General features: G+C 44.4%; 1 protein-coding gene across 1 annotated transcript in view; it reads right to left on the reverse strand.

Annotated features, from left to right (window-relative positions):
* The window catches only part of LOC137636394 (arginine-glutamic acid dipeptide repeats protein-like), a 116,906-nt gene that overhangs the window by 70,875 nt on the left and 19,457 nt on the right, over positions 1–26,574 (reverse strand). Inside the window, 6 exon segments of the mRNA XM_068368816.1 lie at positions 5,275–5,361; positions 8,238–8,418; positions 10,167–10,272; positions 10,548–10,618; positions 13,414–13,501; positions 13,503–13,532. Coding sequence (XP_068224917.1) covers positions 5,275–5,361; positions 8,238–8,418; positions 10,167–10,272; positions 10,548–10,618; positions 13,414–13,501; positions 13,503–13,532 — 563 coding nt within the window.

Below are 26,574 nucleotides of genomic sequence, written 5' to 3' on the forward strand. Positions count from 1 at the left end.
TAGGAGTTCAACGACACTGGATTCGCTGTCAGGGGAGGTAGAGATGTTGTGAACGGGACGCGATACCCTTGACCGATCACAGACCGTCCAAGGGTCAGCCCCGAGTTGCTGCCACCTCTGCAAGCAACTTTTTAGGCATCCCCCCACAGATGGACATGCGGGGGGACTGCCACTCCTAGTGTTCGCGACCTTTGCCGCTTCCTCAAGGAATTCTACCTCCCTTAGAGGACTTGCCGCGTTTCTTGTCTTTCGGCTGAAAGGGCTGCGGCTTAGACACGCTTGTCTTAGCTGCCGGAGCCTGCTTAGGTGTCTTGCGAGGCTGCTGTTGACGTTGTTGTTGAGGGGCTGGAGGTTTATAGGGCCGAGATGTCAGGGCCCTTTGGAGGAGAGAGTCCTGGTGCGATCTCCTCCACCTCTCAGCCGACTGCTCCATGTCACGAGGCTCCAGTAACTCCCCTCCAAAAATAGAGGAGTGCCTGAGCCTGCTGACGTCTGCAGTGGGGATCTTCGGATGGAACCTCTCGGACACTGAATCGCGTCTTTTGAGGATCATGTGGGCCCACAGGTTAGTGACCTGGTGGGCTAGAAACTCAATAGAGCGAGTGCCCGAGAGGAGGAAGGTCTCCAAAGCTTTCCTATTGCTCTCCTTGGACAGATCCTCGGATCGCAATAGGATGCCCAGAGACCCAAGCCAGAGATCAAGCCACGAAGTTGCCTGCATGGCACTCTTCGCGACTTTTTCCAGGTTTTGGGTCTCTGACGCTGTAAACGTCACCTGGCGGGTAGAGAGCTTCTTGAAAGAAGTTCCCTTTGCTAGTTCTTCCACGGAATGATGGAGTGGAAGAGACATGCAAGACTCCCCGTCGATCTCGAAATACCTCCTCTGTTGGACTAGAGGAGGAGGGAGGAGTTTGAACACGGCAGAAGAACGTCCTGAGGAGGCCAGACCGGAGAGTTGAGCTTTGACCTTGTCTCTGGCGCCTTTCACCCCTTTAGACCAGGGCAAAGCCGCACTAGTCTTGGGGGGCTTCTGGACACCAAAGACCTCGTCAAGCACGGTGTCTTTCCCCTCGCGAGGGGCTGTCTCCGGGTCCTTGATTTTGTTGAGCTCCCTCATCAATCCAAGGACCTGCCAGAACGCATGTTCTGACTCGCTGTGCTCTCCTCTTGGTGGACTGGCAGCTCAGTCTCCCATCCCCAAGAGGTCTTCTTGGGGAGAAACGTGGACGTCCTCCCCAGGGATAGCTGGCTCTTGACGAATCCTCAATGAAGATTTTGGAACAGTCTTGGTGTCCTTCGATTCCCTCCTGGGAGGGAAGTAGGACTCCAACAAAGACGCCCGAGGAGGACCCTCCTCCCGTGCAACCCCTCCTTTATCCAGAGAAAATTCTCCCCTTAGTGCCAAGGGAGAATTCTCAGAGTTAGAGGAATCCCCCGAGGACGAAATAAACTCATCTACAGGAGGGGGTGGAGCTGCAGAGGTTGGAGAAGGAGAAGGGGTCCGCCTAATGGGGTTCCTGGAGACCAGCTTTTCCCGGGGAGGAGTCACCACGAAGCCCACTCCTTTCCTTTTCTTCAACGGTGGAGAACCCGTCACAGGGTCCCGTCCCTGATCAGTGCTGGAAGGCTTAACAGCCTGGACCACAGCATTGATCATGTGGCGGAACCATGGTAGACGGGTAACTGACGCTGTGTCAGCAATCCCCGCTGGAGAAAAGGGGATCTCGCGACCCTTAGGAGTGGACACCACGGGGCCTTCCTGAAAAGAAAAAGATGATTGCCTAGACCTCTCTGCCGATCTTTCTTGTTCTGCCGTTGTCCTCCTCTTGCGCGGAGGTGAATCCTGGGAACGCCTCCCAGGAGGAGCCTCCTGCTGATGATCCTTGCGATCCGTATGACCCACACGGGCGGGTACGATGCCGCGCCCAGGAGAGCTCGTGAAAGAAGTTTCGCGCGCGGGCGAGGTAGCGCGATGGCGCGTAGGCGAGCGTCCTGTGGGTGAGCGTTCGCGCGTAGGAGAATGGCGACCATAGGACCGCACGTGATGGCGCGCAGGTGATTGGTGCGCAGGTGAACGCGCGTGGGAGTGCGCAGGTGAATGGCGCACAGGAGGGTAGGCACGAGGTCGAGTAGGAGAGCGTGCATATGAACGCGTAGGAGAACGTTCCAGAGAACGAGCTGGCGAGTGGGCGCGCGACCTCTTAGGAGAGCACTGGTGATGGTGGGAGGGAGAGAGATGTCTCCTAGAAGACTTGGTCTCCCTCAACTGGTGGCGCGCAGATTTGTCAGTGATTGGGGCGCATGAAGGAGAGGCCCCTCCTTTAGAGCCTGCAGGCCCCACAGCGTGTTGGCGTGAAGGGCGAGCTGTAGGAGATCGTGGGCGTGTGTGCGCCAAACTCAAGAGGCGCTCAGTAATCGAAGGGCACGCAGGAGCAACTGGGAGTGCAGGAATCGACGAGTGAGGCAAAGGTGAACCTTTGCGAGCGTCTGAATCAGATGATCTTGAGGGCGCTGGCGAGTGTGGGCGTGCAGGGCGTGCAACAGGCATAGGCACTAGTGCGTGGTTGCGCGCGCGCGCAGGAGAGTGATGGCACGCAGTGCGCCCATCAGGAAGTTGTTGCTTCTCAGGCTGGGGGCGCCCTAAGGAGCGCTGGCGAGCAGGGGAGATCTGGCGAGTAGGAGATTGCTGGCGCGTTGGAAGGCGTTGTACCTTCTCTGGATGTCCAGGAGAGCGCTGGCGCGTTGGGGAGCGTTGGTCCTTCACAGGCTGAAGAGCGCGCCCAGAAAGGCGCTGGCGAGCAGGAGATCGCTGGCGCGTTGGGGAGCGTTGATCATCCTCAAGATGAAGAGCGTGCCCAGGGGCGCGCTGGCGAGCAGGAGAGCGCTGGCGCACCAGAGATCGCTGGCAAACATGAGATCGTTGACGAGTAGGTGACGAAGATGACCTACGCTCAACCGCACGCAAGCGCGCAGGGGCCAGGGACTTAACCCCAGAGTCCTTTTTCCCCGAAGGGGACGGTGCCTGTAGGATTACAGGTGACGGCAGCACTGAAGATCTGGCAGGTGTAGGGGATCGTGAATGATCCGCAGAGAGGTCAAGGGAAGTTGCAGGTAAGACCTTCTCCTGACAAGGTAGTTCCTCCGCAGGGGGAGGAGAAGGAGACCCAAAGAGGCGCCTCTTCACCCCTTTATAGGGAGAAGGGAGCCCCCTCTCTCGAAGAGGCCTACGGGCCTTACGTTGAATGCGACCCCTGGGCAAGGAGTCAGGGTCATTGGTCCTTCGAAGAGGTGTCTCTGAAAGCGCGCTCCCACGGGGGGGAGACGAGCTCGCAGGAGAGACTGGAGGACCCACCTTCCCCTTCGAAGGCTGCGCGGAAGGGAGAGGTGAGTCTTCAGCAACATCCGAGGCAGCAGGATCAAGGGTTTGACTTGTCACGTCAGAAGGGACAGTCAAAACAGCGTCGACAATGTCCGAAGGATAAACCTCCGGAATTACCGGCGACTGTTTGACTGCAGCCCCCAGCTGCAACAAGTCAAACAGGCCTTCCTTGGAGGGAGTGCCCTTAAGCCCCAAGGAAGCCCAAAGCTGAAATAAACCATGGTTAGATACCGTACAGTCAAATTCATCAAAATATAAAATATCCTCCCCCGGGGGAGGAGAGGGAACAACCTCGCTAAGGGAGGCCACGCCCTTTCCACCACCCCGAGGTTGGCAAAAACCACTAGGGCCTGCGATCTCACTTGGCGGTTTCACAGGTGAAGCCGGACGAGGGAGACCTTCGGAGGAGGTTCAGGCGGCGCAAGGGGAGTCCTTAGAGACCTCCTTCTTCAAAGTCACCTTCGAAGGAGATCGGTCTCTCTTGGACTTCTTCTTGCGCCTACAGCCGAACTTCTCCCACTGGGAGGCAGACCACTCCCTGCACACATTTTCCTTGTCACACCGTTGATCTCGGCAAAGGGGGCAAAGGGCGTGAGGATCCGTATCCATAGAGGACATAAAAGTCCCGCACGGGCGATTAGGAAGTCCAGGGCAAGTACGCATTGTTATAGAGTCGAGGCTAACTTCACACACAAACTGTTTAAAGAGAAAGCAGAAAAAGATTAAAGGCTGTCAAGAGAGGGTGAAAGCAGAAACGTCTGATCATCACCCGAGCCAAAAGTGAATTGAGCTATTCACAGTGTGTGAGGGGGGGAGGGGTAGCTAGCTACCCCTTCCCTACCCCCCGCTAACTAGCGAGGGGTAGTTAACCCTCGTTAAAATTTAATGGCTAGTCATTTCAGCTCCGCCAAAATAATACCCCATGTAAATAGCGTGGTTTGTATTAGGTTACGGAACAAACACATATTAAACAATCTCACAAACCATTCAAGTACAGTCACACCCCCTTACTTCAACATCTCAGCTCTCACACCATCCATACCAGACGCTTTTCCTACTCTCGTTTTATCTAGTGCTCTCCTCACTTCATCTATTGTAAATTTATTGATACTATCATTATTCTTACTAGCTAGGCTACAACCCTATGTAGAAAAGGATGATGCTATAAGTCCAAAGGCTTCAACAGGGAAAACTAGCCCAGTGAGGAAAGGAAATAAGGAAATAGATAAAATACAAGAGAAGTGATGAACAATTAAAATAAGTTTTAAGAACAGTAACAATATTAAAATTAATCTTTCATATATAAACTACAAAAACTTAAAAAAAAAAAAAGAGAGAGAAATTAGATAGAATAGCATGTCGGAAAGTACCCTCAAGCAAGCGAACTCTTGTCTTGATTAGTAGGTAAGCAAAGAATATACAATCGAAAGAATGTTTCTAATTGTCTGCTTCAACCAAGTATCCCTGAACAACACAAGAAACTAGTTTTTTTTTTTTCAGCTGAAAATCTAAAATCACTTCAACTAGCCAATACAATTCTCCTTAAGAGTACAGCAGCTAAAAAATTAAACTCAGTAAAGTATTGCATATGGAAATATAAGTTATGATTATCCTACATGTTCATAATATTTATTTTATAATTTATTATTAGGTTTAATATAAGTATTTTTACCTTCCGAATTTACTCGGACAGCTCTGTAAGAGTTGAGCTCGACTCATTGGACAGGTTAATATCTTTCCTCTAATAACAATAGTCTTCTATACTTAAATCATTTCACTGAAAAATCAACCAATGATAAAAATTTGCATTGAAAACTTTAAATAAGATGAAAGAAGAAAAGATTTAAATAATTGTAATTAACATACCAATCTATTTAACGAAAATTAATTTTCACCTGTATTCCGGAAGTTTGGCTTGATGAGAAGGGCCTACGCGTATTTCTCCCTGAGTTGAAGCCAACCTCCTAGTCTCCGGGTTATACCTGAAGAAAAAATTATCATTGGTTTATACACGAATAAAAAATTTATGCAAACTATTGTTCAATCAATTCAAATTAAATATGGTCAATATCTAAAATTAAATATAAAACAAAATCTTTAAAAGGTAATTTGCATTTTTTCTTGCTATACAAACTTGCGTCCTTCAGGTAGGGAAAATGTTTTAAGCCTGAGCTGGGCGGCTGTTGAATCATTTTAACGAGCAGATGAGCGACAGGTTGGAGCAACGACGAGGAGCCCAGCCAGCTTCAACCGTTAAGTCTCTTCACTCATGGCCTTTCGGCTTAGGACTAAGAGAGGTGTGGTTGAGGAGGTTAGTATGAACCAAAGGACTCGGCTTTGTATAGCTACAAAAAATATCACTTACTTTAGAAATTTGTGGTCGTTTCCTAACAAGCCATCATTTTTCAAGTAGGGAGACTCGCTGCTTGGCGAGTTGGTAGTCCCCCTAGAAACAAACTGCTAGGTTCTTTTTGTTCCCTGGAAATGTTAATCTACCTTTCCCCCAAAGGGGGGCAAAGGAGGTGACTCTAGCAAGCTCCTCCATCCATCAAATAGAGGTTGATAGAACCCCGCATGTCCAAGAAGATGGGTACGGGGTCAAAGGAGGGATACATTCCACCGAAAGGGGATAGTAGTATAATACTGTATACCTGGCATATGACGACCAAAGGGTTGGGTATATTCCAAGACAGACACTGGCACTGGGGAGTCTAGGCTGTGCAGTAATTCAATTGGTGGTGTAGCTAGTAATTTTATCCTTCAGAAAACCATTATAAACATTGTAGAGGATATCTAATCAAAGATATATCAGTGATTTTAGACTTCAGGAAGTGTTGAAAATGTTATAGAGGCAGTCTGAGCAAAGATAGGGTTTAAAATGTCTTAACATATCTCCTGTGCTCTATTGACGTCCTTAATAAAGGCTGTTAATAGTGTCCTGGTAGGGACCAAACCTAAGGCCCTGGGACATCTTCATGCTCAGATCATTACCAGGTTGAGAGGAGTCATCACTTTTCACCCTCTACAGCAGCAAACGGAGAAAGGCCTCCAACCTCCGATGGAGTGTGGTGAACACTGGGGGGAACACACACACACCACCATAGGTTGAAAGGCCACCAACATAGGTACGAGGGATTCTTGCTCTGCTGCATAATCTCCTGGGATTGAGCCAGGGGTATAAAAGCTAGAACAGAAGGAAGAAGTAAAGCTCTCTTCACCCTTGCAGAGCATACTCCTGTCACAGCAAAGTAGGCAACGACCTACGCTCGGCACACAGAGATGACTGCGAACAATCCAGACCCTAGCAAGAGCATAGTGTAACAATGAAAAGCTGGCCTTCACTTCCAGAAAGAAAAGGAAAATGAGAGGTTTAATTAAAAGTGCATTGGTACATCTGTACTTGACAGGTAGGGAGGCAGGGCTCCTCGCTCTCACCTTCCGCTTAACTCCTAATTAAAGTGATTCAATGGCTGTTTAGCTTGCGCCAAAAACATATTCCCTAACTAAAAATGATGGTTTAGATTTTGCGTATGAACAAATACTTTCAATAAAAGCCAACTATTATCGAGTTTCATTACTCATTTCCCTTACTCCTACATCAATGCCGCCCAAATCTTACTGAGAAGAAATATACGCATCCTTGACATGAAAACCAAAATAGCTCATAAAAAACCATTCAGCAAATACGTAAGTACTTCTAGGAAATAAGTACAAATATGTTTAATTACAAGATATGAAAGCTTACCTCAAACCAAAAGTTTCCAGCTATCACTACTTTATCTGGTTGTTTAAACCATACCAATGACTCAAAATATTAATCTTTCATAGAAATATCCAAAGATCTATATAAACTGCATGTTACAGACTTTTGCAAAGGAATAGATAGATTCTTCTATGTGCTGTCCATAACTTTCAGGAGACTACGAATAACATTCTCCTGCGAAGTAGTTGGGTACATGCTCTAGACTTGATGAATTAGACCCGTTGGGAATTATACGGTATCAAATGAATACTGTATCTATTCTATACTTATTGATACAGTGAGGTAGGTTTCTATAGCTAGGTAATACAGAGAATAATTATAGAATATAAAATCAATGGATGCATGGTCACAGAGCAAAATTATCATCGGATTAATTTAATAAAGACTTCATAGTACCAGCCTAGATTTTCAGCTCTTCATTCAATTAAATACATACATCTAGACTCTCAAACACACACTTAGTACCAATACAATTATCAGAGTATAATTTGGCAATAAAAGACAAGTTTCAAAATTCTTTTAACACAAGAAGTGCTTGATTGTCATTTCACAACTTGGAGACCATCATAGGGCAAGATATACTAGGTAAGTTGGACTTTACTTTTGTATTTATCATTTATAGAGAGCAACGTAAGGAGGAGTATTACTGTGTAGCATGAAAGGGTGATAGGAAAGATGTGAGAAGAGGCAAAAGAACGTGCTAGAAATAAGAATGAATTGAGGGACATACCTTGGTAGATAGCTGAAAGGGTGTGTCCTTCAGAATCCTTTAACCTACTACCTAGCCATCACTATATAACTACAATACCTATAACAAAAATATCCCTATGTCACTATTCAATTAAGGAGTTTTCACTAAGGAAAATATTTTTTTGAGAGGTGCTGTGTGGTCTCTTAAGTACTTTCCAGTATAAAATAAATAAAAAAAAAAAAAAAAAAACATTGTTTCCCCTTCTCTAAGGCCAGTGTACAAACGGGCAGGGCACGGACTTACGTTTATATAGGGGAGACCTCACAAGTTCAGGCTCAGCAGCCGAAAGTCGTCTGCTACGAGCGACGTCATGCGCAATTAATTCAACAGTGAAGAAAACTTACCCAAGAATATAAAAAAAGGAATTATCTTCGGGGAGAAAGTCCCTAACGGCATGAATGTCCGAATAATGGTCGACCCTGCATAGACCTCGGAGAACCGAAACCGGGTATGTGTCGGTTGCGTCGGAAATGAAGAGCTCTCGACTCTTGATCACAGGGTCATCTGTTACCAATGATCTGTTATCTGGAAAAAGAATACAGGGATATTAATAGGCTACCAATTCTCTTGGAACTTTAAATTTCTATAGTTCTAGTAAAGTCTATGGATATACATAGCTGTCAATTATAATTGAATTGCTTGAATAATTTTCTAAATAAAAGGATATCACTTCTTATAGGTTTTCTACAGACAAGCAGAACATTTATAATCACCTTGATTAAGTAAAGATGAAAATTTTTAACAGACTTCAAAATTATCAAAATGACTTTTTGACTTCCGGGTATTAAAAAATATTAAAATGAAAAAAAAAAAAGGAAAATAAAGTATTAACTCATACCCACCAAGTACTGCTGTTGAAAATTGAACTTTGAAACAAATTTACAATTACTGTACGAGACCAGTATACCTAGCAGGGCAACATACCACGAATAATGTTTTTAAGACGACCATAATCACAATTTCTTATCATTGAGAGAGAGAGAGAGAGAGAGAGAGGAGAGAGAGAGAGAGAGAGAGGAGAGAGAGAGAGAGAGGAGAGAGAGAGAGAGAGAAAACCAAACAGCATATTGTACGTATAAAACTTTGTTAAAACGAGAGAGAGAGAGAGAGAGAGAGAGAGAGAGAGAGAGAGAGGAGAGAGAGAGAGAGAGAGAGAGAGAGAGAGAGAGAGAGAGAGAGAGAGAGAGAAACCAAACAGCATATTGTACGTATAAAACTGTTAAAACGAGAGAGAGAGAGAGAGAGAGAGAGAGAGAGAGAGAGAGAGAGAGAGAGAGAGAGAGAGAGAGAGAGAGAAAATATATATATAAATCTATTAAAAAAAGCCCAATTGAAAATACTACTTCAGGATGCCTTTATTCAGCATTTTCACTACTCTGCTCTGATTGAAGGAATCCCTGTTCCCTTAGACATGACATCTATACTCCTTGAGGAAAAGCCACAATTTATCACCCAATTCCACCAGTAGGCGAAAGAGGAACTCTTCTAAGACTTGTCCCAGTAGGCACTCAAATAATTCTTCTATCAAACACAGAGCAACCACATTTACACAAACAAACCATTCCTATCTAATGAATCAAGCCTGGTAGCTACTCAAGTTGTCACTGACATGGTCTTCCAGCGAGTCTTCCCATCTTGCGCAGTTGAGGACTTTTATCATCTATCACACATCAGTTGCCTCTGTTCCCTATACTTCATCTCCAGGCAATGCTCCACCAGGGAAGAGATGGCCATTATCTCTGGAGATAAAGATCTCTTTGAGATTCCCTCTCCTGTTGACCCACGAGAATTGAAGAATTTCAACAGGTTTGATTTAATGCTTCCTCTATTCACTCGAGTAGAAGTCGAGGGATAAAATCAAAACCACAGCAATGGGAGCAGCCATTTCTGTACATCATTCACGTGTTCTAATCACCTTCTGGTTTAGGAATTCTAAAGCTGGTTTCTTGTATCCCTGAAGGCTTCAAGCACATGGAAACTAGTTATAACCTCAGTAAGGTAAAGTATCTAACCTCCTTAAATATTGAAATAGCAGGAGTGTGAGGAGGTCAATTCAGAAATGTTAAAGATGTGTATATCAAAACAAATCACTGCTACAGTTTTACATACTTGGGAAGGCTTATACTCACTGTTTTTGGTGTTACAATCCTGGGTAAGACGACAGTTCACAACTGCAGGAACTACAGAAGGGTAACACTCACCGCTTTCAGTATTGCGATCCTGGACAAGACGCTGGCACACAGTTTCAGCTACTTCAGAAGGGTAATACTCACTGTTTTCAGTATTGCGATCCTGCACAAGACGCTGGTACACAGTTTCAGGTACTTCAGAAGGTCGATAAAACCATTTGATGTTGACCATAAGTGTGTCCCTTTTACTCTGCATGGAGAAAATTGATATGGAAATGAGTAAAAGACAATACCGTACTAGAATGAAGAATCGACATAACCCTCCTCGCACATGAACACCATTCATTCAACAAAACTACTAACTTAATGCAAATGCTGTCCATACAGTATTCCCGTTGAGGAACCTACATAACTGTTCTTGGATACAGCATACACATGATTACAAAAACTGTCAATATATTTAACAATTGTTCTCATGTAAATACAAACTAATGTTAAATGTAATACCAGTCTTAGGTCATTTACCCTACGAAATTCTTGAATTGAGCAGATGAAAAATGGTTGGTCAGCCCGCTGACTTTCAATGTATACAGAATCTGTGGAGTAAAAAAAAAATAATATAAGAGACAATACTGATAAAAGTTAACAATAAAATTGACTAAACCTATTAATAACAGGTATGCATCACGCATTATTCTTATGACATTGTAAGCAACAGATTATGTTCTTTGCAAGCAAACCCTTCTGTACCTAGTTACATTACTTTTGTTTTACTATTTAAAGGTTCTTTTCAGACTTTTTCTAGTCGTCCAACTTCAAGCCATTATGGTAACTATTCTTGACTCCTTGAAGAAGTATTCTTTTGTGTATGCTCTATAATCAGCAAGAAAGGATACACTGTTCCGATTGAGATACATCGTAATAACAAAAACTTATGAAACTGAAGCATTTAACCCTTTTACCCCCGGGGTATCTGGAAATTTCCAACCCTTAATCCCCAGGGGGTTATTTTTTTCCCAGCACATTTTGCAGTATATTTTTTTTAAATTGCTCTAACAACCTTAATTTTTGTCATAGAGAGATCAGGTTGGTCTCATTCTCTTGGAAAATGCCTGAATTTTCTCAAAAAATTATCAAAAATTATGAAAAACAAATTTTTATAGCATTTTTTTTGCAAGGACGTACCGGTACGTCCATGGGGGTAAAGGGATGGGTTTTGTGAAACGTACCAGTACAGTACGTCCTTTGGGGGTAAAAGGGTTAACAATATTGATGATGAATTTGTGCTTTCACAATATACTGTAATTGTCATCAATACCAAGTTCCAAGAACTAATTAAATTTCAACACAAATCAAATTTCAATGTGTGTATATAAAAACTCAATACACGTATTCAAAATGAACTTCAATACATGTATAAGAAAACTTCAGTACGTATAGAGAAAATATACTTTAATACATGTATAGAAAGTAAAGTCAATACAAGAATAGAAAATAAACTTCAATACATGTATACAAAAATTCAATACATGCAGCTAAATAAACTTCAATACATGTATAACGTGATAAGTCTTCAAGTATTCAAACTGATAAACTCAAGCCCTTGATGTTGGAAAATTCAGTGACACAAGATCTTTCATATATATTTTTATTTTTTGAAAAGAAAGAGTGACAGGCAAAACAATATAAATCTGTCTCAGGCCCATAAGAGAAAGGGAAAGAGAGATAATGAAATCTGAAATATACAGAATAAGTAATAAAAATTTTCCCTATATAAGAACGTAGAGAGTAGAGGTCCCCTTTTTGTTTTTATTTCTTTGTTGATGTCGGCTACCCCCAAAATTGGGGGAAGTGCCATGGTATATGTATGTATGTATATAAGAACAAACTGCTTTTAAACAGCAGACTGAAGAGCTTTAAAGATAACCGCAATTTTTTTCCCAATTTTCCAAAATAACTGGAATACAAGAGAAAACACACCTTGTGGTACCTCAAAATTATGACCTATACATGTACCCCAAGAGAAATATTTCACCAAACTTTCAACTGGGCTCCACAAGGCACTAGAAGAGTTGGAAGACCCAGGCCTATATGGCTGAGGACTATGAAGCCTGAAGTAGATGATGAATATTGAAGTATGGATTTAAAAGCTCAAGATAGAGATGACTGGCGAAATCTAACCAAGGCCCTTTGCATCAATAGGCTTAGGAGGAGATGATGATGACGATGATGACGATGATGACGAAAGGGGAAACTTCTGGGACCAGCAAGAAATCTCCTTGATGTTTTTAGTGCTCAGCCCAAAGAGTGTCAGGAGTGCCAATGCTCAATCCAAAGAGCATGACATTTGGTTTTGGCTGACGCATCCTCCGAGAGAGAGAAATTGTAAGAGCCAGTTGTCCCACCTCTCCTTGAGACTTGTGCCGAATGCCTTACCTTAGACGGGATGTACACCAAGTACCGTGACGGAGCTGGGAGTGTCACACTACTATTAAGCACCCACCTCAGAACCCAAGGAAAAGAATCTACTTGCTAGTGGGAAAAGTAGTCAGACACCTTCTGACCAACCCTTCAGCCCCAGGCTTGACAGGGCTATCTAGGCTTGGGAATTCTTCTTTGTGATGGAAGACGTATGTACTGACCACAGTCTTATTTGTGAGGCAGAATAGAGTTGACATTTCCTATTTGCTCCTAATGAGATAGCTTCACACTCACAGGGCATCAATAACCTTCAATTCTCAGGATGCCTGAAAATTCTAAATCAATCAATCAAAATCACACGCAAGGTGGTGTCGAGTCCTCAAATAGCACAAGAGTACTTTGAAGCAACACCAGGTGTCTTTCTATCACCTTACAGTAGGACAGAATCAAATACGTAGGTTCCTGCTTGTACAGGTAGGTTACAAACAATTAAGCCAACTGGCAAGACCAGCTAAAAAATGTGGTGGCCCTTCAGATGCAACAGTTGAAAGCAGCTTAACACAAGTGGCTATTCTGTGAGACAAAGGTGTGCAGGGGTTACCCCTCGCGACACCCGTCATAACCAAGTACCTCGCTAACAATTTAATGGCTGTTCCATCGACTCTGAAGCCATATCCCTATTCTAAAGGACGGAAGGTTCATAAACGCAAAGGAACAAAATGCCCTTTATCTCAATGACCACGTCCAACAATAGGACCTCTTATCAAAGATTGAGAATAAAATAAAACAATAAGCTATAGAAAACATCATTTTAACATCGTATAATATTCAAACAATTTAAGACAGACACTAATAAGAATTCTGTTCAGTACACTATACAGGTCGAGCCCAGAAAAGAATGTTTCACAACTTTAAGAATTGCTCATTATACATACAACAATGGCTAAAAAAAATTCACGCAATAACTTGCCTCCTGGTCTATAAAGTGTAGTATCATCTGTACAAAGATAGGACGTGTATTCTCCGTTTGGAGCTCGAAACGCTTGACCTCTTACTGGTTTGCTTCTTGCCCACAACAGCAGTCATAACCTGGAAACATAAACACTTCTAAGCAAAGATAATACTAATATCAATATCTAGCAATATTTACCCATAACTTTAATGCAAAACATTGATACAGTGATGTTAATGACACTGAATCAGAATATTATTCTAATATAGAAATTGTATCTCCTTGAATTAATTTGGCCATAAAATGATAGTCCTTAATTAAATTAGGCCATAAAATGATATTTTCTTGAATAAATTAGGCTATAAAAATGGTATTTCCTTGAATTAATTTAGCCATAAAATGATAATCCTTGATTAAATTAGGCCATAAAATGATAGTCCTTGATTAAATTAGGCCATAAAATGATAGTCCTTAATTAAATTAGGCCATAAAATGATAGTCCTTGATTAAATTAGCCCATAAAATGATAGTCCTTGATTAAATTAGGCCATAAAATTATAGTCCTTGATTAAATTAGCCCATAAATGATAGTCCTTGCTTAAATTAGGCCATAAAATGATAGTCCTTGATTAAATTAGGCCATAAAATGATAGTCCTTGATTAAATTAGGCCATAAAATGATAGTCCTTGATTAAATTAGGCCATAAAATGATAGTCCTTGATTAAATTAGGCCATAAAATGATAGTCCTTGATTAAATTAGGCCATAAAATGATAGTCCTTGATTAAATTAGGCCATAAAATGATATTTACTTGAATAAATTAGGCTATAAAAATGGTATTTCCTTGAATTAATTTAGCCATAAAATGATAATCCTTGATTAAATTAGGCCATAAAATGTTATTTTCTTGAATAAATGAGGCCATGAAATGGAAATTCCTTGAATAAAATAGACCATAAAATGGTATTTCCTTGAAAATATTCAATTGCATACGGTAGAAAAAAAATGGTACAGCTTGAAAATATTCAGTTACATAATAAAACAGTAACGTTAATAAAATACTTAGTGCTATGTTATGCTTTAGGGTTCTAAGACCTGATGAAAAGATGTGAACTACAAATAGCTATTCACGATTATTACAAAATCATACACTGGTACTGTATGCAGTATCAGCTAACTGAACTGCTAAATGCAATATAAAAATCTTAGTAGCATGGAACAACAGAAAAGTACAGTAAAGGTGCTCCAAACATCATTACTGTATGAATAAAACTTTGTTAAAACGAGGGAGAGAGAGAGAGAGAGAGAGAGAGAGAGAGAGAGAGAGAGAGAGAGAGAGAGAGAGAAACCAAACATCATACTGTACATATAAAACTAAATTAAAACGAAAGAGAGAGAGAGAGAGAGAGAGAGAGAGAGAGAGAGAGAGAGAGAGAGAGAGAGAGAGAGAGAGAGAGAGAGAGAGAGAGAGAGAGAGAGAGAGAGCCAAACATCATACTGTACGTATAAAACTTTGTTAAAACGAGAGAGAGAGAGAGAGAGAGAGAGAGAGAGAGAGAGAGAGAGAGAGAGAGAGAGAGAGAGAGAGAGAGAGAGAGAGAGAGAACCAAACATCATACTGTACATATAAAACTAAATTAAAACGAGAGAGAGAGAGAGAGAGAGAGAGAGAGAGAGATGAGAGAGAGAGAGAGAGAGAGAGAGAGAGCCAAACATCATACTGTACGTATAAAACTTTGTTAAAACGAGAGAGAGAGAGAGAGAGAGAGAGAGAGAGAGAGAGAGAGAGAGAGAGAGAGAGCCAAACTTCATACTGTACGTATAAAACTTTGTTAAAACGAGAGAGAGAGAGAGAGAGAGAGAGAGAGAGAGAGAGAGAGAGAGAGAGAGACCAAACATCATACTGTACATATAAATCTAAAATAAAACGAGAGAGAGAGAGAGAGAGAGAGAGAGAGAGAGAGAGAGAGGAGAGAGAGAGAGAGAGAGAGAGAGAGAGAGAGCGCACAACCAAACATCATACTGTACATATAAAACATTGTCTGCTAAAACTAGTGGTCAGCTAACAAAAGGTAAAGTTTTTATATTTTTAAGGTTAGCCAGCCTACTAGTAAAAATTTATATATAATGTATGTTTTTTAAACTATACAGTACTATATTTCAAACACTTAATCCCCAGTTTTCCCGTGAAAGATTAGCCACATATGAAATATTTCTTATCAGTTTTTCTAGTAAGTTAGGATATATAAGCGATAACCTTGAAATTACAAAACTACTGAGATTATACTCTTAAGATCTCAGCAAAGACTGTTTAATCAACCCTTTTACCCCCAAGCTATTTGGAACTTTCCAACCCTTAACCCCCAGGCGTCTTTTTTTTTCAAGCACATTTTGCGATATATTCTTTTCAAATTGCTCTAACAGCCTTAATTTTCATCATATAGAGGTCAGGTTGGTCTCATTCTTTTGGAAAATGCCTGAAGTTTCTCAAAAAGTTATCAAAAATATGCAAAAAAAATGTGATTAGCCGTTTTTTGCAAGTACGTACCGGTACGTCCATGGGGGTAAAGGGAAGAGTTTTGTGAAACGTACTAGTACGTCCATTTGGGGTAAAAGGGTTAACAGGTAATTTTCTTACTAGCAATGCTGTAAACAGGACTCGCTTGATAACCCTCCGAGGACTATTCATATACTTATAAAGATTATCTATTCAGCTTTCTAGTGGCATTTTCCGTTTCTTTTTATATTTATTGAATTGCTAAACATCAAAACAAGTACAGAAGGTCCTCAGCTTACAAACTTAACCCTTTCGCCCCCAAAGGACGTACAGGTACGTTCTTGCAAAACACTGTTATTTACATGTTTTTTGATAACTTTATGCGAAACTTCAGGCATTTTCCAAAAGAATGAGACCAACCTGACCTCTCTACGACAAAAACTAAGGCTGTTAGAGCAACTTTAAAAAAATATATAGCAAAATGTGCTCAAAATTTAACCTTACCTTGGGGGAAAATGGTTAATTGGTCCGATAAGCTTATTGCAAGTCAAATTGTTTGAGAGTTAACTTTTTTATTTTGGCCTAAGGTAGACCTAACCTAAATCCCATGTCTATAATTTCCAGCTACAAAAGTTAACAAATAGTCGGGTTTCCTATGAAATAAATATCAGGTTATTACAAATGTTGTTTTGCTTACTGTGTTAACCCTTTTATCCCCAATGGACGTACTGGTACGTTTCACAACCCCCATGGACGTACTGGTACGTCCTTGCAAAAAAAAATGGAGTTTTTATGATAAAACAAAGTTTTGTGAATACTTACCTGGCAGTTATATATACATAGCTAATTATCTCTATTTCGGCAGAATTTTTCTAAAACTAGGCAACCGCCTTGTGGTGGTTGGGTGGTAACACCCGTTAAAGGGTGGTAGGAGGAATCATTCCCGTTTTCTGTTCTTCAGTTCATCTATGCCCGACCTGTCTCCTGAGGGGAGGTGGGTGGGCCTTCGAATGTATATATAACTGCCAGGTAAGTATTCACAAAACTTTGTTTTATCATAAAAACTCCATTTTTATGAATAGAACTTACCTGGCAGTTATACATACATAGCTGATTAACACACTTGGAGGAGGGTGATAGACAGTAACATCGTTGGGGAAAAAACCAAAAAAGTTGTAGGATAAATAAACACCTTGATTCCTTACCTGCTAAGGTAGCTGACTTCAAAGGTTCCTGCCTCTTGAGTCGCTTTCCCTTAGGAGTGTCAGCCAGGATGTGACCTGCAGTGCTGAAAAACACTCAATCGAGTCTGTCAACGGGGTGAGACCAACAATCTGACTAGACTTCAGGACTACCTATTGCCCAAAATAAAAAAAAAAAAACCGCAACTTTACCAAACCCACCACCTAACATTTGCAAAGTAGATAAAAATAATCTAACTAGACTGAGGTGACTGTACACAAGTCGAAGCCCTCAGACAACCAATAAAAAATACACCAACCTATGTACAAGTAAACAAAACTAAGGTTGAGGGGAGGTAGTAACTCCTTTGCCTAATACAGAAGCCGTAGCTACGTATGGTCCCAAGGTATAACATTTCTCATAATCCACCCTCACCTCTCTGAGGTAATGAGAGGCGAACACAGAGTTGCTCCTCCAGAATGTCGCATCCATAATTTGACGGAGCGACATGTTCTTGCGGTAAGCAAGCGAGGTCGCAATGGCCCTCACTTCGTGGGCTTGCACTTTTAAAAGTCCGAAGTGTTCCTCCTCACACAAGAGATGCGCTTCTCTTATCACTTCCCTCAGGAAAAAGGATAAAGCGTTCTTGGAAAGGGGCTTTTGAGGATCTTTCACAGAACACCACAGGGAGCTAGAAGAGCCTCTCACACTTTTTGTGCGAGACAAGTAGGTCTTGAGGGCTCGTACTGGACAGAGCAGCCTCTCTTGCTCTTGACCCACTAGGTTGGTCAAGTTAGGAACCTCAAAGGTCCTCGGCCAGGGCTTAGAAGGGTTCTCGTTCTTAGCGAGAAAGTCTAATCTCAAGGCACAAACTGCCCCATTCAGATTGAAGCCTACCTGTTTTTCAATTGCATGGACTTCACTAACTCTTTTAGCTGTTGCTAAGGCCAAAAGAAAGAGGGTCTTCTTGGTAACCTCCCTAAGGGGAGCCTGTGAGATGGGCTCAAATCTCTTGGTGCACAGAAATTTAAGAACTACATCAAGGTTCCAAGAAGGGGGCTTTAACTGGGTCTGCTTGGTCGTCTCAAAAGACTTCAAGAGGTCATGTAAGTCCTTGTCGCGAGACAAGTCCAAGCCTCTATGCCGACAGACGGAAGAGAGCATACTTTTGTACCCTTTGATAGTGGACACAGCTAGCTTAGCGTCCTGTCTGAGGTACAACAAGAAATCCGCAATCTGGCTCACAGAGGTAGTGGATGAGGAAATCTTGTGCTTCCTACACCAAGCCCTAAAAGTCTCCCACTTGGACTGGTAGACCCTCTGCGAAGAGACCCTCCTCGCTCTGGCGATAGCTTTCGCAGCTTGCGCTGAAAAGCCTCTCGATCTGACGAGCTTCTCGATAGTCTGAAGGCAGTCAGATTGAGAGCGAGGGGGTTTTGATGATATCTCTCGAAGTGGGGTTGTCTGAGCAGATTTGGACTTGCAGGGAGGCTTCTTGGAAAGTCCATCAACAAGTCCACCACCTCCGTGAACCATTCCCTCATCGGCCAGAACGGAGCTATCAGGATCATCCGTCCCGAATCGAGGAGGGCGAATTTCCTGACTACCAGATTGATGATCTTGAACGGGGGAAAAGCATAAGTGTCCATCCCCGTCCAATCCATCAAAAAGGCGTCTACTGCTATTGCCTCTCTGTCCGGAACTAGGGAGCAATAGATGGGGATCCTCTTGGATAAATTGGAGGCGAAAAGATCGATGAGGGGTCTCCCCCACAGCCTCCAGAGACTCTGACAGACCTGTTGGTTGAGGGTCCATTCTGTGGGAAGGACCTGCCCTTTCCTGCTGAGCATGTCCGCCCTCACATTCTTCTGTCCCTGAACAAACCTCGTCAGCAGGCTTATCCTGTTCTCCTTCGCCCAAAGAAGGAGCTCTCTTGCTGTCTCGAAGAGAGACAGAGAGTGAGTCCCTCCTTGCTTCCTGATGTAAGCAAGAGCTGTGGTGTTGTCTGAGTTGACCTCCACAATCTTCCCAGACACCAAGTCCTTGAAGGCCTTTAGCCCCAGAAAAAATGGCCATCAGCTCCTTGTTGTTGATGTGCCATCCCAGCTGAATTCCTTCCCAATAGCCTGAGACCTCCTTGCTTCCTAGTGTTGCCCCCCAGCCTGACTCTGATGCGTCTGAAAACAACACTAGGTCTGGGTTCTTCTTGTGTAAGGAGATCCCTTCCCCTAACAAGGTTGGGTCCAGCCACCACTTCAGAAGAGTCTTGACTTCTATTGGAATGGGGAAGGAAAAGGAGTCTTCCTGCATCTTTCTGTTCCATGTCTTCGAAAGAAAGTGCTGAAGAGGCCTTAGGTGGAGTCTCCCCAGAGAGACAAACAGTTCGAGGGAGGACAGAGTCCCCAGCAAACTCATCCACTCCTTCGCTGTGCATCTCTTCTTGTCCAGGAAAGTTCTGACTTTTACGAGACACTTGGCCTGTCTTTCCTGAGAGGGAGAAGCCCGAAAAAGAACTGAATTCAGAACTATCCCCAAATAGAGAATAGTCTGATTCGGTCTGATCTGAGACTTCTCCCTGTTGATGACCAGGCCTAGATCCTGAGCCATCATAAAAGTCTTCCGTAAATCCTCCAGACATTTCTCCCTCGATCGTGAACGAATCAGCCAATCGTCCAGATAGAAGGATATCCTTATCCCTTCCTGATGCAGCCAACCTGACACATTCGCCATTACCCTGGTGAAGACTTGAGGAGCCGTGCTGAGACCGAAGCAAAGAGCTCTGAATTGGAAGCACTTGCCCTCCATTACAAACCTCAGGTACTTCCTCGAAGTCGGATGGATGGGGACATGGAAAAATGCGTCCTGCAAGTCGAGGGACACCATCCAGTCCCCTGGACGTACTGACGCCAGCACCGACTGAGTCGTCTCCATGGAGAACTTTGTCTTCTCCACAAATACGTTGAGCGCGCTGACATCCAGGACGGGTCTCCATCCGCCCGAGTTCTTGGGGACCAGAAACAGGCGATTGTAAAAGCCTGGGGAGACTAGATCCCGAACCGGTTCTATCGCCCCCTTGTCTAGCATTTGGTTGACAAGGTCTACTAGAGCCTTCTGTTTCCCAGGATCTGAGTACCGGGCTACTAAGGCCAGCGGAGCATCTGCGAGAGGAGGTTTTTTCAGAAAGGGGATCTTGTATCCTTCCTTGATGACTGAGAGGGACCAGGTGTCCGCCCCTCTCCTCTTCCAGGACTGCCAAAAACCTGACAGTCTTGCGCCTACCGTCTGGAGGAGACGAACTTCATTTCCTGGAGCGAGGTCTGAAAGAACCCCTGGTAGATCTTGGTCCTGAATCTTGCCTTCTCCCTCTAAAATCTGATCTTGAAGTAGTCCTGCCCCGAAAGGGCTGCTGGAATCTCCTTTCCTCCCGTTTCAAAGAAGAAGGAGGGGCTGCAAAGGGCTTACGAGCAGAACGAGATAAAAGGTCTTGGGTGGCTTTTTGGGCCAGAGAACGCGTAATGTCATTAACCAGAGACTCGGGAAAAAGATGTTGAGAGAGGGGGGCGTAAAGAAGCTCAGACTTTTGAGCATTGGTAACAGACCTAGAAGCAAAAGAGCAAAGCAGAGCTCTCTTCTTTAGGACCCCAGCTGAGAACAGAGCAGCCAACTCATTCGCCCCATCTCTGAGGGCCTTATCCATACAGGACATAATGCTCGTAAGGTCCCTAGATCCATCCATCTGTTCAGTTTTCCTTGCGAGAGTCCCAAGCGACCAGTCTAGGAAACTAAAAACCTCAAAGGCTCTAAAAATACCTTTGACGAGATGATCCAGCTCCGACATTGACCACATGACCTTGGCTGAGTTGAGAGCATGCCTTCTAGCAGAGTCCACTAAACCAGAGAAGTCACCCTTGGAGGAGGAAGGCACTCCCAGACCCAAAGGTTCTCCAGTTGCATACCACATACCCGCTCTTGAAGCAAGACGAGCTGGTGGAAACGAGAAGGAAGTCTTAACTGTTTGTCTCCGCTCCATCATCCAGTCATCAATCTTCGTGAGAGCCTTCTTTGCGGAGATAGACAGCTTCATCTTGATGAAGGCCGACTGTTTCTTGGCCTTCTTTCTGTTAAATTGGGACTGAGGAGATTGAGGGGCAGCAGGTTGGAATTCCTCTCCAAAAAGTTCAAGAGGGGAGCGAGAGAGAACTTTGTAATCTCCCACAGCATCGGCAGGATTATCATCGTCATCAGAAACATCCTCGAGGGCCTGATCCACATCTGCAATATCCTTCGAAAGAGAAGAATCCTTAGAACCCGACAAGGGCAAATCAAAGGCATCATCCTGCAAAAGACGGGTTGCATCCTGGAGTCCCGCGCTAGAAGAATCCTTGGAACGAGAGGCAGTATCGTCCCGAAGAGGCAGGGTGGTATCGCCCTGGGACCGAGAACGAGAGGCAGAGTCGTTCTGTCGTCGAGAGCGAGAGGCGGTATCGTCATGGCGGCGAGAATGAGAGGCGGTATCGTCGTGGCGGCGAGAATGAGAGGCGGTATCGTCGTGGCGTCGTGAACGAGAGGCGGTATCGTCGTGGCGTCGAGAACTAGGGTCGGTATCGTCGTGGCGTCGTGAACGAGAGGAGGTATCGTCGTGGCGAAGCGAACGAGAGGAGGTATCGTCGTGGCGAAGCGAACGAGAGGAGGTATCGTCGTGTCGAAGCGAACGGGAGGCGGTATCGTCTTGGTATCGAGAACGAGAAGCAGCTTTGTTCGATAAGGTATCGTCCCGGTATCGAGAACGAGAAAACGTATCGCCCTGATATCGCGAAGAAGTATCGCCTGGCGCAAGCACACATTCCTCATCCTGGAGTAGAGAGGGAGAAGTTCTCTTTAAAGAAGAACTCCGTTCTCTCTTAGAAGCAGACTTCTTAATCGGCAACGAGTCGTCTTTACGTCTGTCAGACTGGGCGTGAGGGCGGCTAAAGGCTTGTACTAAAGTCAAAAGTTGTTCCTGCATGACAGACATAAAGGATTTAGCAACATCAGCTGGGTCTTGCGGATCCGAAGGGGGGGGCTGACGAATAACACTCGTATCTTCGGCAGCAGGCTTCGTCCTTTTCACAGGCACGGAGTCGAAATCATCCTCCGACGGACAAGGTTCATAACTGCTAGAACCGGGAGAGAAAGAACGAGACCGTTCGTCGCGGTTCCATCTCCTCTTAGTAGGTCTTGAAGCTTCATACTTCCATTTACGTCTGGACGAATTCGGAGAAGAAAACAACACATCCGACTCGTCTTTCCCGTGACGGTCAAGAGCAGCCTGGGAATAGACAACAGGACTGTCTGAGGCGACGGCTGACCGAGGGTACGTACCTCTCACCCCCTTTCGGTCATCGACGTACCTTCTCCCTTGGTCCTGGGAGCTTGGTAGAGGTCTAGGCCTAGGGGTATGACAGATTCGGTCGGTCGCCACCTCCACTGCACTAACACAAGCACTTTCACTTTCCTTACCTTTAAAGGCCTCCAGCTGTTCTTTAATGGCCTTCAACTCGGCCGCCAGGCTAGCGTACCGAGGGTCATCCGTAGATACGGAACCTGTAGGAGGTGCAGGAGTTACTACCTCAAGGGAAGGATCAACTTCCAAAGAGGAATCAATAATAGGATCAATAGATAAATCTACGCTAAGTTCGTCTTCCTTACCACTAACAGACTTAGACTTAGACCTAGAAGCTCTCCTAACTCTATCGAGCTCTAGCTTACGCACATAGCGCTTCATAATTAACCAATCTTTCTCATCCAAAACCTTACATTCCCCGCACCTATTATCAAGGGCACAAACAAAACCCCTACAAAGAGAACAAACAGTGTGAGGATCAACCGCCATTTTGGGTAGTCTCACCTTACATTCCTCATTCGCACAGATACGGTAATGACTCTTTTCACTCATAATGAAAAACAGCAAAAAAAAAAAGCTAAGAGAAAACAAAATACAACGATCGCCAAAACCCCAAATCAGAGTACTTCACCAAAAAAGCAGACTGGTACACCGAGCAGGGAAAGCGAAGAAAAACTCTTAATGACGGACCAACGTGTTATCGATCCGGCCGGCAGAGATGAACTGAAGAACAGAAAACGGGAATGATTCCTCCTACCACCCTTTAACGGGTGTTACCACCCAACCATCACAAGGCGGTTGCCTAGTTTTAGAAAAATTCTGCCGAAATAGAGATAATTAGCTATGTATATATAACTGCCAGGTAAGTTCTATTCATAAAACTGCTATTTAAATTTCTTTTGGCACATTTTCGATAACTTTATGAGAAACTTCAGGCATTTTCCAAAAGAATGAGACCAACCTGACCTCTCTATGACAAAAATTAAGGCTATTAGAGCAATTTAAAAAATATATATTGCAAAATGTGCTTGAAAAAAAAAAAAGACGCCTGGGGGTTAAGGGTTGGAAAGTTCCAAATAGCCTCGGGGTAGAAGGGTTAACCCTTTTACCCACAAAGGACGTACTGGTACGTTTCACAAAAGCCATCCCTTTACCCCATGGATGTACCGGTACGTCCTTGCAAAAAAATGCTATAAAAATTTTTTTTTTATATTTTTGATAATTTTTTTTAGAAACTTCAGGCATTTTCCAAGAGAATGGGACCAACCTGACCTCTCTATGACGAAAATTAAGGCTATTAGAGCAATTTGAAAAATCAAAAATTTCAAGTAATTTTTATTTTTCCTAACATACTTACCGAGAACTACTTCCTTAGGAGTTACCTGTAATCTCCTCTCAACCGACCAGAGTTTTGTGTAGTATACCCTACGTCCGTTTTCTATGGAGGACTAACCCAGGAGTAAGGAGAACGTGCCCTGAGGGTAGACCTGAGTTAGGTCGGCGTTAGCTTGGGTCCCGCTAGTCAGTAAGTTCCTCGGATGGTGCAAAAAGTCCCTGCAAGGGCAGAAAGGCACTCGGGGAAGGTAGGGAGGGCCATTACCCGAAAGTAGTTCTCGGTAAGTATGTTAGGAAAAATAAAAATTACTTAAAATTTTTTATTTGTTCCAACACAGATACTTACCTCGAACTACTTTCTTAGGAGACTTACACTTTGGGAGGTGGGAGTGTCTTCCTGACCTTCAGAGCCAGCTAAGCGGACGACAAGTAACCTAGATATGAACTAGGCTCTATAAAATAAAAACTGGGAAAGGAACGGTAGGGCAAACTACACAAAGAGCTCACGTTAGTGTCTAAGTACTCACCCTTTAAAACATTTTCTGATGCTGAGTCCAGTGACAAAGTTGCAGAGACGTGTTCTTCATCGGTTACATATGTGTGGTTATCTCCGGTAGGGATAGGAAAACGGGGATTAGGGTGAAAAGGAACGAACCTGTGTCTCCTGGTTTTGCTATCCACGATTGCACCTGGGGCTTCACCGTTAAATCGCTTGGAGCGCGGAGATGACTGTCCCAATGGAAAACCCGTCCAAAGACCTCCTTGAGTAATCCTTGAGATAATGGGCAGTAAAGGTCGACTGGTTCGACCAGGTGCCCGCCCGAAGGATCTGGCCCATTGCCATGTTCTTCTCAAAGGCTAAGGAAGTGCTTAGTCCTCTAATGTCATGGGGCCTAGGAGTTCCTGGCAGGGCCAGTCCCTCCTCCTTATTGGACCTGGCAATAACTTGTCTCAACCAAAAGGATATGGTACTCTTCGATACCTGTTTCTTCGTAACACCCGTGGAGACGAAAAGACTCGATGTGCAGTCCTCTCAAGGTACTTCCTAACGGCACGGACAGGGCACAACCTCAAATCCTCTGGATTCCCAGTCTTAGGAATGGCTGGCAGTGAGAACCCCTCGAACTTAGGATCCCAGACTGCTGGATTCTGGGTTTTTGCCACGAAAGAAGGGACGAACTTGAGGGAGATTTCTCTCCACCCCTTCGAATGAGAGACGTCGTAAGACAGCCCATGGATCTCTCCTACTCTTTTCGCAGAGGCCAAGGCCAACAAATAGACCGTCTTGAGAGTGAGATCCCTGTCTACAATATCTTTCATCGGTTCGAACGGGGGGCTACTTAACATCTTCAGAACCCTAGCCCAAGTCCCACTGAGGCACCCTAACAGTTTGAGGAGGGCAGGTCTGTTCAAAGCTCCTGATAAGCATAGAGATGTGTCTAGAGGAGCCGAGGTCGATGCCCTTCAGAAGGAAGATTTGACCCAAGGCTGCCCGTACTCGTTTTATAGCTGGGATTGACATCCCTGCCTTGTCTCTGAGATATACTAAAAAGTCTGCGATATCTGGGACTGAGGCTTTGAGGGGCTTGATGTTCTTTGAAGCACACCACTTCGTAAAAGAGGCCCATTTCGCTTGGTAGACCGCTGCCGACGACCTTCTCAGATAAAGCGACATCTTCTTACCAGTTCCTGACGAATATCCTTCCTTCCTCAGGAGTCGCTCGATAGTCTCCAGGCATGAAGGCGTAGAGACTGTGGGTTGTCGTGGAACCTGAGAAAGTGTGGTTGTTGTAGAAGATCTGGCCTGTCGGGGAGTGGCCATGGAGGAAGGCATGCCAGGTCTTTTAGATCCGCGAACCACTCTCTCTCCGGCCACCAGGCCGCTACCAAAGTCATCCTTAAGTTTCGGGCAGCCCTTACTCTGTTGAGCACTTGCCTGATCAACGTGAAGGGGGGAAAAGTGTACACGTCTAGGTTGTCCCATTTGTGCTGAAAGGCATCCACCAAGGCTGCCTTTGGGTCTGGGACAGGAGAACAAAACACGGGGAGTTGTGCGTTCAGCCTGGTTGCAAAGAGGTCCATCACTGGGGAACCCCACCGTTGAATGATGAGCCTGGCTACTTCTGGGAGGAGGGACCACTCTGTTCTCACTATCTGACCCATCCTGCTGAGACCGTCGGCTAGGATGTTCTTTTTCCCGGGGATGAACCTTGCCAATAACACTATCTGGTTCGCCTCCGCCCAATCCAGGATCTCTAGGGCGAGATCGCACAACTCCCGTGACTTGAGGCCTCCTTGCTTCTTTATGTACGCGACTACTGTGGCGTTGTCGCACATCAACGCCACAGTGTTTCCCCTTAGTAGTTCGATGAACTGCAGACAAGCCTTTTGGACTGCCTTCAACTCTAGGACATTGATGTGTAGGCCTTTCTCCACGTCCGTCCAGGTTCCTCTCGCCGTCTCGTTGAGGAGATGTGCTCCCCATCCCTCGTTGGAGGCGTCTGTGAAAAGGAGCATCTCGCGAGGCTCTGTCGCGAAGGGCATCCCCTTGAGCGTATTCGACTGGCACTGCCACCACTTCAGGGAGGGTCTTGTGTTTGGCAGAACTGGGATTAATTTTTGGGGAGAGTCCAGTTGGTTTCAGGAGCCCTTCAGGTTCCATTGGATGCTCCTGAGCCTGAGTCTCCCCTGGGGAACCAGTTTCTCCAATGACACCAGATGACCTATTAGCCTTTGCCAGTCCTTGGCTCTCCTGGGTTGTCCCGAAAGGAAAGGCAGAAG

This window comes from Palaemon carinicauda, unplaced genomic scaffold, assembly GCF_036898095.1.
Source record: "Palaemon carinicauda isolate YSFRI2023 unplaced genomic scaffold, ASM3689809v2 scaffold286, whole genome shotgun sequence".
Lineage (NCBI taxonomy): Eukaryota > Metazoa > Arthropoda > Malacostraca > Decapoda > Palaemonidae > Palaemon > Palaemon carinicauda.